This window comes from Tiliqua scincoides, chromosome 2 (genome assembly GCF_035046505.1).
Source record: "Tiliqua scincoides isolate rTilSci1 chromosome 2, rTilSci1.hap2, whole genome shotgun sequence".
NCBI lineage: Eukaryota > Metazoa > Chordata > Lepidosauria > Squamata > Scincidae > Tiliqua > Tiliqua scincoides.
The window spans coordinates 214,871,106-214,884,040 of NC_089822.1; the positions used below are offsets into that span (position 1 = coordinate 214,871,106).

The following is a 12,935-nucleotide window of genomic DNA, read 5'->3' on the forward strand; positions in this document are numbered from 1 at the left end:
CCTGGCTCTGGGGCCACTTGCGGCCCTTGAGAACTCCCAATCTGGCCCTCAGGGAGACCTCAGTCTCCAATGAGCCTCTGGAGACTTGCTGGAGCCTGCGCTGGCCTGATGCAACTGCTCTCAGTGTGACGGCCAACTGTTCGACCTTTTGTGCAAGCTGTGAGACAAGGGTTCCCTCCTCTGCTTGCTGTTTCACGTCTGTGAAGTAGCAGCGGCAGCAAAGGAAAGGCTGGCCTTGCTTTGTGCAAGGCCTTTTATAGGCCTTTTATAGGCCTATTCATTCATTCATTCATATAAGTTCCACCTCTAATATATTCATTTATGTAAATTTATTCAAATTTGAAATGTAAATTAATTCTTTTTTCCCCCCAGCCCTCGACACAGTGTCAGTGAGATGATGTGGCCCACCTGCCAAAAAGTTTGGACACCCCTGCTCTGGCAGCTATACATCTAGGTTCTTGCTGTTGCTTCCTGTTCCAAAAGGACAGAAAAATCCTCTTTTTGCAAATGAAGAGAAGTGAGCCGTGAGAGTGAGAGGGAATTTGAGAACTGCAGATAAGTGAAATTGTGGATATGGGACCTGTAGATATTGAGGTCACCTGTACATCTACTACTTAGGACAAATACTGTGATATCATGTTGAATATTGTAATACTTCAATTAGCTAAAATGACAAGTAAAAAATAGATCTATGTGGTTGTTTTTTTTAACTACAGCAAATAATTCTCTGACCCACTAAAGCATTCCATTGCACAAAATCAGTCTTAGTACAGAAACAATTCATTAAAGATGTTTAGCGATGGTAGTATTCGTATGTAAAGTAAATGAGGGTTCAAGACATGTCAAAAATCTTACAACTTGTCCCTGGTCTAAATGACAGTACTTACAATTTGGGACTTTAAGATTTAATTAATAGAAAAATAATCAATTAAAACTTTAATCAAAGAATAAAATGTTTATATCAATTAATTACTGGTTTGTGTTGTTTTTAAGCAGAGACACTTGATTCCTAAGGATTCTCTGACCTGACACATATGCACCCACTTCCCTCTTATACATCCCACCACCAGGGGAGGTTTGACTGCTGATGATGTAGGAGAGGTCCTTCTCTGTGGTGGCACTCCATGTGTGGAATTTCCTACCTTTAGAGATCAGGGTGCCTGTGCCAGCATTCAAGCAACACCTAAAAGCCTACTTGTTCTCTCAAATGGAGTTTACTTTTATTCTGTTCTCTTGTGGCTGCTTTTCTGTCCCTCTTGATGGCTTTATGTTTTTTTTGCAATGTGATATGGTTAAATTGATTGTTGTTTTACATGTTATTTTGTAGCAAGCTATATTAGGTGCCTCTGCTTGGATGAGAAAAGCTGGGACAAAGATAATTTTAACAGTTTACCTTTACATCCAAATAAACTGCAATTTGCACTTGATGCCCAAACTAGAAGTAGAAACCATGCTCAAATTGTTGCTATCAATTTGGAGGACAAGGGTAAATCATAGTGTGTGGATTGGGATGCAATAACAAACTATGGTTAGATAGCACCCAGGAGGAGCAAGCCAGAAGGTTGTACAGGCATCTAAACCATAGTTTGGCTGTGTTATGTGAAATGACACATAGTGAAAAAGGATATTGCTTTCCAAATATTATTTCATCCACATTCCTCCATCTTTTTCACTGTGCAATCTTGTCTCTTGTATAACTGAAGGCATATTGTTTTTACTGTTTATTATTTTGACAGTGTTTTATGATGTTAGCTGCTTTGGGACCCCCGTTTTACACAGAAAAAGAAAAGTAGAAATGTCCATATAACTAAAATAAATATACATTACAGATTTAAACTCGGTAGTGATGATGCCATCTCTTTAGATAACTGCAGAAACTATCATTCTGTGAGAAAAAGGAGCTAGAGATTTCTAGTGAAGAATTCTCCACACTTCACAGTTTTCATGGGCATCTTTGTGAGAAGCCAAGTCTGTTTAACTGAAATAAAATACAGTAGACAATCTGTGGTGTAGATATGGTCAGAGTTTTTGTGCAGGCCTTTAACAGGTGCTTCGCTCATGTGCCAGCTTAATTTGTATAACCACCATAACCAGCTTGATTTTATCTATGTTTTGTCCAAATTCCAAGACAGAAAATGTAGACTGGCAAATTGACTAATCACAGAGTGCACCACTTCCTCCACCTATTCTCATTTTTAAAAAAAATGCAGAACATCAGTCACACATCCTGCCTTCAGAGGGCAAACTTAATGCAGAAAGAAAATATGCTTCTGATCTGTTCCTCTGATGTGGGGAACCATCCAAATGGTTCAAATCGCATCTTTTTTTTATTCTTGTGGCCAGAGGACTTTGCCAGGTTGCAAAAATATCACATTTTATTCATTGCAATGCACAAGCAAGCAAAAAGTATTAATTGGGTGTTCAATCTAATTTAAAGTTAAATCTCCACAAATAAGATGCCAACTTTTGGAGCTAAACTGATTGTAAGAGTTGCAGGGAGCAACAGTGGCAACAAATTATTCAAGTCACAGGCTCAAAGTTGTGTTGTTGATTGGTTCAGTCAAATTAATGCTCTTTTTCTAGTGAATGACCAACAATACAATGCACAATTTTGTTCAAGTGACTGATATAGATCTCAAAATACTGCCTTCCAATCCTTAAACCAAGATGGTGTGCACAGTGAGGAAGTTGGATCACCCATTCCCCTGTTATCTCAGCCTTAGTTCCATCCTGCCTAACTATCTCTGGGTCTATGTGAGTCCAATATGTGTAGGCTCAATTTGGCTACAACACTTACTCCTCCAATGGAGGAACAAAAGATCATATGGTAAGTTCAGTGTAGGATGTACATCTCGAGAGTTGAGCAAGCAGATGTAATTCTCTTATCCCAATGTGCACACCCTCTATAGCAGTAATTCCTGAACTGTGGGTCAAGACGCCAGGATGCAGGTTGTGTCTTGTTGTCTTGTATGCTCCCTGAAGCACTTGGTGGGCCACTGTGAGATACAGGAAGCTGGATTGGATGTACCTTTGACCTGATCCAAGGAGGCTCTTCTTATGTATTTGTGGGTCATGACCTAATTTTTGATGGATCCACAAAGGGTGATGGAAAGATCAGATAACTAATTACCTCAAGCCCTAAAGCTATTCAAAAATCAGATACTGTAGCTGCTAATTACCCTGCAAAGAGCTCAGTTCCTGCAGTTTGCAAGACTGCTTCTAATTGCCCTGCAAGGAGCTGAATTCCTGCAGTTTGCAAGCATTTGTACATGTAGGGAGATAAATGTTCAAGGATCTTTTATTACAAATAAATATTTTTTTTCTAGATAGCTTTTTAAAGTTTGGTAAACCTAGGTGAGTCCCAATAGAGCATTGTTTTAAGAAGTGGGTCCTGGTAGTAAAAAGTTTGATAATCACTGCTCTACATGGCTGAGTCTGTTGCAAGACTCCAGGCAGCATGGAAATTCCTGAAGTATATTTTCACTGTCTTAAAAGCACCAGATGAAATGGTGAACTAACGTACATAGATGTTTTAATTTAAAAAAGGCACATTCAAAATCACACTTCTGTTTTTTTTCCCTACACAGAGAATATAAGATTAAACACACTTTTGATGCAACACTACTTCCTGTTTTTTTCTGTGCAGCAAGAACACATACCACCCACCCCCTTTTAAGCAAATTCTTACAAGCAAAATACCAAACTAAAAACAATGAACATTAAGACAAAATGAGTGTACAGAGATTCAACTAGCAACTGTATACATTTACAAAAAACATTAACAAAAAACTAGACACAAATGTAAACTTGTATACTGAATGTCTGTCAAGTACTGTACATAGTTACACACCCAAGGGGCCTAATCTACTGTACACAGACAGGATTCAAAATGCAGAACCTTTACAGAGCTGGATTTTTTAGGCAGAATTTGAATTTCTCATCCATGACTATACCAAATGAGAAAGATTTCGATACCAAATGAGAAAGATTCTCAAAGGTACTTTGAGAATATTTATAACAGGTTTGAATGAATAGTAACATTTGTTCACATTTCCGCAGTCTGAACTAAGGCTGCAAACCACTGCATAGTTACTTGGGAGTAAACTCCATTGCACTTCTCTGCAGACACTCATAGGATAGTTGTAACAATGATTTCTGTATTCATCAAAGCATGATTCACCATATAAAGTTGAAGGTGAAATACAGTCCGTGCTTTAACTCTGTTAACCATTGAAATGAATGGGACTCACAATGGACAGAATCAGCTCTTGTGTCTATATTTAAATGCAGTCATGGTGCCTCACAAGATTTGATATTTAGCATCAATCTCACATAATCAAAATTATATAAATATTCTAGACTTGAAAAAATAAATAATTTCACCAATTTACATAGGTTTCTTTAAATGATAACTTAAAGCAAGTGCTATTGTGTGGTCTTTCCTTGAGAAATGGTCCTATCACAGAATTGTGCAGATTTTGTGAAGTCTATGTAATCAGAAAGAACAGCACAAAGCCAGCAGCCACCGATCTGCACATAGTACAGAGACACCAGAAACAGGAGGTACATTTGCTCTCGAACACATGTCAAAAGCTGATTGTCCAGCAGCGTCAACAGGGAAGCTCTGAACACAGGGATAATTGTTAACATCTCATGAGCATTACTGCTGTGGGTAAATCTAATTATGTTAGTCAGTCATGGTTAATTAAAAGTTTAAACATGCAGGTGGTATTAGATTAGCCCCACACCTGTTCAGGCAGTAAATTTATTTATTTGGATATTTTCCTCCATCTGATCTTGTGTATCAGTAACTGCTTTAATTTTGTTTAATATTTGTATTAACTATTTTGATGTAAGCTACCCTGCAAGTTCGGTTGGTGGGACAGAAATGCAATAAGTAAATTTAGAAACCAAAATAATAAAATAAACTCTAATCATTGTATCCAAAATTGTCCTCCTGCTCATGTATCAGGACACATGAAGGTAATAGTATAAGGTGTACGGTCCTCATGTGCAGAAATCCAAATGAAATCTTGATTTGGTTTTCTGCTTATGAAACATGCTATGCAGGATGTCACACATAAAATTTTAGTACCTCACTGCTGTGCAATTTCTTCCAGTTCAGAACAATGCAAAATGCCACAACATTTCTACAAGTGCTTCTCTGGCTACAACCCTCTGATATTAATATACAGGTGCAGCCTATTTATCCACAGATTTTTTTATCTGAGGATTTGTCTCAATGCGAATGGGGTGGGGAACCGAAAATCACACACACCTTTGCCTCCTTTGCCCTGCACTAGTGTCTTGCTCCATTTCCAGGCAGCCCAAAACACTCCAAAAGGGCTCTGCCTTGCCCTGGCAGGGAAATAGCCCTGGAAAAGGTTCCCCTTGCAAAAGAACAGTAACACTCCTGGAGCCCCTGAGCCAGCAAAGAGGCCGAAGAGGGGAAGGGGCCCCAAAAATCTTTGTAGCCAGAACACGTGCAGCAAGGAGGAGCTCACTCTCACTCTCTCACACAGGGGCAGGTGTGGTAGCAACAGAGGGGATTGCTTTAAAAAACCCAGGGAGTGTTTGCCAAATCCCTCCCCATTGAGATGGTGCAGGCAATCACCAACACAAGCAACCCTCCCCCCATGGTGCAGGCTATCACCGACACAAGCAAGCCTTCCCACCAAGCAAAGCATGAGATATAGCCTACTATCCTTTCCACACTTTCCTGGGAGTAAGCCCCATTGACTGGAATGGGGCTTACTTCTGAGTAGAAGTGCATAGGGCTGGACTGTTAAAAAATCAGCATCCCATGTGAAAGAAGCCGGGCAGCTGGCAACAGGGAAGGCTGAGGAGGGGATTGATAACAGCTGCCTTAGTTTCCTTCTAGCTAGAAGCGTCAGGCTGCAGTGTATTAGCGTAACTCTAGGGAATTTAGCACAACACATTTTTTGTTAATCGTGCCGGGTCACAGAGCGGAACTAACGTGGATAAATAGGCTCCACCTGCAATTGCTTTAAAAAATAAAATTGAAATCCCAGTTAAATATACTGCATCATACCAGTTTCATCATTCATAAAGAACAGTGGATTTAATGCTTTGTGGATTGACTAAATTTGAGCAGGCACTAATTTTTTTTTTGTAGGGCAAAAGTATGCATTTGCCAGTCACATCGTGCTGGTTTAAGGGTGTAATCCTAACCAACTTTCCAGCACTGGCATAGCTGTGCCAATGGGGCATGTGCTGCATCCTGCAGTTGGGGGGGGGGCAGTCACAGAGACCTCCTCAAAGTAAGGGAATGTTTGTTCCCTTACCTCAGAGCTGCATTGCCCTTAAGTCAGTGCTGGAAATTTGGTTAGGATTGCAACCTAAGGTACATAATCAGTCCAATCAGATCAGCTTTGCAAGACTGCCCACAAAAGTTAACAGCCCACAAGTATTTTTAGTAACTTGTTCATTCACACATATGTAAATCAAAAATATGAGCAGCCTGAAAGAAAGAAAGAAAGAAAGAAAGAAAGAAAGAAAGAAAGAAAGAAAGAAAGACCAGTTCCTTTCCAGTTTACAGAAACTTATCAGTAAGTTCAAAAGAGACAATTCTTACTTGCTACATGTAACTAGATAGGTGGCTAACAAGCTTGTTGTTACACTATGGGCGCAATCCTATCCAGCACTTATGCCAGCATAGGAGCCTCCGTGGGAGGAAACTGCATTGGCGCATCTAGATGCACCGATGCACAGAAGCTGGCAGACGCCTCCATGGCGGCTTCCTCCCTGCTGCTTGTGCCAGCGCACCTACTGCGACACAAGCAGCAAAGGTAGGCATGGGGGGGCGAGGAGGAGGCAGGAGGGGGGCATTTCTGGGCGGGGGGAGGGCAGGTGATGGGCGGCCCCAGGGGCAGGTGTGCGGGGAGCCAGGGGTGGGACTGGGACCCGGCGGTTATGCCGGATCCCAACCCGTCCCCAGGGAGAATGGAGCGCCTTCAGCTGCTCCGCTTTACTTGGATTTGCGCCACCTCCAGAGGTTGCGGAGGTCTGAGGCGACCCATTGGGGCCAGCAGCCCTTACCCAGGGGTAAGGGGAAGAGCTTCCCCTTGCCTCTGGCTGAGCTGCTGCTGGCCAGAAACCCTCCTGGCTCGTCTGCTCCAGTGCGGGTTTGGACTGTACCCTATGCCTCTTAATTGATAGCTTTTATTCATAGTGCATGCAGCAGACCACATGTACAGAGTGCTGTATTGATGTCAGGAGAGCAGCACCCACACCAGTAATGTGGTTCCAGGACTGACAGAAAGAGAATTCAGATCCACAGATCACATAACACCAGAACCACAGGACATCCACTAAAATTGAGTGTTGGGAGGGTTAGGACAGACAAAAGAAAATATTTCTTTACTCAGTGTGTGGTCAGTCTGTGGAACTCCTTGCTGCAGGATGTGGTTACGGCATCTGGCCTGGATGCCTTTAAAAGGGGATTGGACAAGTTTCTGGAGGAAAAATCCATTATGGGTTACAAGCCATGATGTCTATGTGCAAGTTCCTGATTTTAGAAATGGGCTATGTCAGAATGCCAGATGCAAGGGAGGGAACCAGGATGCAGGTCTCTTGTTATCTGGTGTGCTCCCTGGGGCATTTGGTGGGCCACTGTGAGATACAGGAAGTTGGACTAGATGGGCCTATGGCCTGATCCAGTGGGGTTGCTCTTATGTTCTTATGTTCACAGACCAAGAAGGCCACATTTCTGATTCATCAGAACAATCACCCAATCTTCTCCCTATTAAAGACAGTTCTACCTGCTCCAAAATTCTAACAAACCAATGGCATATTGCTGATTTACAAGTTTGCAAAAATCCATCTCTTAGGAGCTTCCTGATCCTGGAAAATAATCTGTTTGCAAAGCTAAACAAGGATCTCTAACGTCTGTTGTCCTAAGTACAGTGTGAACAAATATTCTTTTTCTAGGGCATATCCTCTTTTTTGCCTCATCCTCTGCATATGAACTTAAATGTCCTGCTTTTCTCTGTGAGCCCTCTTCCCCTGCTTCTCACCCTCAAGTGAATACAGACTACAGTACAGGTGTACATTCTCCCACCCCATTGTTATGTGATTAGGTCATTAAATGAACATTCAGCCCAATCTAGTGCCTTTGTTGTGTAAACAGACACTCCCTGCCAGATACTAGCTGGCTGCACAGGCTACTGGAGATAGATTGCCTCTTCTTTGCATTAAGAGCCTCTTTGTTGTGTAAACAGACACACTGCTGCAGGGTATGGGAGACACAATTGCCTCATTAAGAGCATCTTTATTGTGCTTTGACCATCATCATATATGCATCTGTCTTTAAGAGGCCTATACTGCCTAATCCACAAGATTAGCTTTGAAGCTACCTTCTGCTTTTATACCCCACTTTGATTGAGGGTCTTGGGGCCCAACCCTATTGGCCAGAGCACCAACAGTATGCACAGTACGTATTTTTCATCATCTCCATCTCATGTGCAGTCAAACTGACAACATGCTTTGAACCTTCTAAGTATATACTGGTGCCTGAACATACATAAACATTTTCATTTGTTTGTCTATAATTACAATTTCTGAAGATTTCACAACCAACAGGTGCATGTCAGCTATGACATTTTAAAGAAAGTTTTGTATTTCCTAGTAGAAATCAATTGGGCAAGTGGAATTTCATGTATATTTACTGTGAACTCAGTTCCACAGGTAAACACACACACTCCTACACACACTTACTTGAGAATAAGTTCCACTGCACACAGTGGAACCTACTTCTGAGTAAACACATACAAGACTGCACTGGAAGTTACCCTATACCATTGATCTATCTACAGCAGTGTTTCTCAAACTGTGGGTCATGAGCCAATTTCAGGTAGGACTCCATTCATTTCAATATTTTATTTTTAATATATTAGACTTGATGCTACCATGGTATATGACTAACATTTCCCCAAATAAACAGACCTGTACTTTTAACAAGCTATTATGTATATTCTTTTAACAATGATAGTAAATGGGACTTACTCCTGGGTAAGTGTGGGTAGGATTGCAGCCTAGGATTGTTAAAAATTTTCCTGATGATGTCACTTCCGGTCATGACATCACTTCTGGTGGGTCCTGACAGATTCTCATTCTAAAAAGTGGGTCCCCAGTGCTAAATGTGTGACAACCACTGATCTACAGTATAGACGCTCTATATACAAAACATGAGATCAACCACTGATCAATAACCACTTCCTGGGTTCAACAGAACCAGCCTGGCCCATCTGTATAGCCAACTGAAGTAGACTGCAGTAGAGGCAGATTGCGAGGGGTCCATGGGGAGGGTGTCTTTCATCCAAAGCCTGCCATTTCCTCCCTAAAACCTACTGTCAATGTCCTCAAAGTTCTGATTCCCATGCATTTGAGCAACAGGTAGATAATTCCCCTCTGCTGTGCTCCTTGGGTGCTATCATCATCCCCAAAGTGCGGAACTTCCAGTTTTATTTGCTGGGACAGCATACACATTCATGCACTTCCTGGTTTGATGACAGAACTTTTCCAGAAGTCCTGCACTTCCAGGTTTGATGACATCACTCAAGGAGCATGGTAAAGGGTTGGATTTTTTTATTTGGTAGCGAAAAGACAGTGGATCCACAACAGTATCAGCCAGCTTTCTGGGTCAGCTTTCTGAGTTCCCTTGAACGGAACTCAAATCAAACATTGTTTCTCCTAATCTTTAAATCTGGTTGATTAGTGAATTAACACTGCATGGATGATTTGCATAGTCCTGTAATTCAACCTTTTTTCAACAACTGCTTATTTCTTCTTACCCATTGACAAATTGAATAAGAAATACTGAGAAAAGCTGTGTAAGGTGGGATCAACCATTTTGGAGTTTCAGTTATACCACAGTTCGCTTGAAAGGCCTCTCACCATCACCTTCTCTCATGCCTATACATGAGCACATGTACTGTCGCTGCCACTTTCCCTGTCATTGCACTGCCATGCTGGGCAAAACATTTTATATCCATCCAAACAGGCAGAAGAGGAAAAGGTGGCAGAAGAAAATGCAGAGATAGTCATAAAATGAAGCTTTCCCTATCTCCCTGCTTCGGCACAGAAGGCCTACCAGAAAGAAAGGTGACAACTCTACCAAGTCAGCAACAATCATGTTCCTTTTGTTCACAGACTCTCATTTCTGCTGATACTTGAAAGAAATAAAACACACACTACTTGCTTCCTGTTGCACTGCACTCCAAGGACTGTGGGGATGGGTCAACAATTCTTTGTAAATTGTAAAAAAACTTTTACATTTGTGCTGTTGGGCTTTTGTTTCTTGTTCAATGTACACACACCACACAAAGTTTCTATTGCCATTCTGGAGCTGGCTGGGTTTTTGTCACTATTGCCATCTGGGTCTGGTGCAATTAATGCCTGTAGCTGGTGATGGGAAGGTCAGTGGAAAACTTAACTCCAAGAATTCTTGGGTGGAGCAGGGACATGCAGTGGGTGGGGAGGCAGGTGAGGCAGAGCCTCCGCACTGGAGTCCTTCAGAAAATGCCACCGCCATGTGCAGCACCCAAGCACTCACAACCCACATGCTCTGTGCTCTTCATGCTCTCCACACTGTGCATGGTTGTGAGTGCTTGCGTGCCTCACATGACGGTGGCGCTTCTTGAAGGACTCCGTTGGGGAGGCCCTGCCTCCCCACCCACTGCGTGTCCCTGTGACCACCTGGGTTTGGTGCAATGAAAGCCTGTGGTGGGAAGGTCAGCAGAAACCAGAATTCTTGGGTGGAGATGGAGTTTCGACTCTGTGCAGTCAGTCAGAGGCCCTTCACTCTGCACAGCACAGAGGGGGATGATGACTTGCACGTTTCCTGCGGGCTTGGTGAATGGGAGTACTGGTAGGGCCTGCAACAAGGGTGGAGCAAGCGCACTGGGGGAGCAAAGGTCCCAATGCTCGACCCTCAGCCCCCCTGCTGGAGGCTTGTTCAGTTCCAGCGCCCTCTCTCTGTGCCACGTGCTGCTGCTGCTGCTGCAACCACCGCACCTGTGCCCGGACCCCCGCGCGCTGCAGCCGCCTCGCCTGCCCTCTGCCTGTCACTCACCAGCGGTAGCAGCCCTCGCTCGCTTCCAGGGTGAAGTTGATCCTGGTGCTCCGCGCGAAGGGCAGCAGCACTTTGGGGATGTTCAGCCGGGAAGGCGCCACGGCACAGGGCAGGAGAAGGAGCCACAGCAACAGCGCCCCAGGCGCAGGGGCTGCTGCTGCTGGCGCCATGCTGCCTGGGGGGCGGCTTCAGGTCCGACTGCAGCCCGATGCCAAGAAGCGCGTGCCCCGCCGCTGACCCTGCAGCAGCGCCGGCCCGCAGGAATCGCCCGCCTCGAGCTGCTATTCGAGGGACGTCACAGCGCGGGCTACCCAAGGCGGCGAGGGCTGGGCTGGGCTGGGCTGGGCTGCAGGCGAGGGGAAGGAGCTTCGCCTCGGGTGACGGAAGTCAGGCCCCTAGCCGCAGGCGTGGAGAGGAGCAGCAGCAGTGCCAGGCTGATGTCACATGGTAGCCTCCGGGGACTCTGCAGGTTCCTGGCCAGCCCACTGGGGAGGCAACACTTTGCACACACTGCTGCTGGAGGCCCCTCCAGGGGGGCTTCAGGATCAACACTGCCCCGGGCTTTGCTTTGGCTCCTTCCACTTTATTGTGGGGGAGCTCATATTGTGGGGTTGCACTTGGTAGGGGATGCTGAAGAGCCACCACAGATCACTTCATTAATAGCCCGATCCTCTCCACGCTTTCCTGGGAGCCAGCCCCACCCACTCTAATGAGACTTACTTCCGAGTAGACGCGCATAGGCTGGGGCTAGAAGCCGTTTCTGCCCAACGTTGCATATACGCAACAGGGTCCAAATGTGCACAGCTGTGGGCCGAGCAAGAAGGATCAACAAAAAAAGACGTTTGAACCATTTACTTGATTGTTGCAACAATGGCAACATTTTGCCAGGAGCAATTTGCCAGTAATAACTTTAAAAGCATAACAGTTTTCTCTTTTTTTGCCAGGTTTCATGCAGTCACCTGATCAAAAAACTACACTGCTTCCCCCTCCACTTTGGGTCTACATCCCAGAAGACTTAATTGCAATGCGTATTATTAATCTTCAGACATAACAGCTCTGAAGTGGTGTCAAGAAAACTGCAAAACCAATATTAAAACCTGAAATTATCTACTACATCTAGAACATGGCATATGTGTGTTTTTATATGCATTTTTTAATTTTTACATGTAATCTATAAGGAAAGCCCACCCACTAGAGGCAGCTATTGAATGGGATTGAAAATGCTGAATGGAACCTGATGCTGACTGAATAATATTATCGCCAACTTCCTTTTCTTCTGCAAGTGACCCAGACCAGTAGATGCTATCAGCTATTATACTCTAATACTGTACAAAAACATGCCCTACTCTGCCATTCATATAAGCAAGGAAGAAAAATACTGGGAATTATTTCCAAGGCATTTAATTTAGCCAGCAAAGCTTAGGGTCCTATCCTACCCAACTTTCTGGCACTGATGCAGCTGTGACAATGGGGCATGGGCTGCATCCTACAGAGGGGGCGGACTTCAGTCTCAGAGACCTCCTCATGTAAGGAAACATTCCCTGACTTCCGGGCTGCATTGCTGCTGCATCAGTACTGGAAAGCCTTACTTCTTACTAGGAGTAAGGCTGCAATCCTATACACACTTTCCTTGGATTAGGCCCCATGGAACACTGTAGGACTTACTTCTGAGTAGACATGCCTAGAATTGTGTTGTGAGTGCCCAATCCTGAGCTCTTCACGCAGGTATTGCAGAAGTGCCATAAAGCACGCCCACAACACTCAGCACCAGTCTGTGCTGAGCCCAGCGTTAGCTGCAGACCAGCTACACTACCCAGAGCAAAGGACAAGCTCTGGGCAGTGG

General features: G+C 44.0%; 1 protein-coding gene across 1 annotated transcript in view; it reads right to left on the reverse strand.

Moving 5' to 3' along the window:
* Nucleotides 1–11,262, reverse strand: part of NUP210 (nucleoporin 210) — a 120,548-nt gene extending 109,286 nt beyond the window's left edge. The window contains exon 1 of the mRNA XM_066613804.1: nucleotides 11,093–11,262. Within this exon, the coding sequence (XP_066469901.1) occupies nucleotides 11,093–11,262 (170 nt within the window). The remainder of the gene's footprint in view (nucleotides 1–11,092) is intronic.
* Between the last annotated feature and the right edge of the window lie 1,673 nt (nucleotides 11,263–12,935).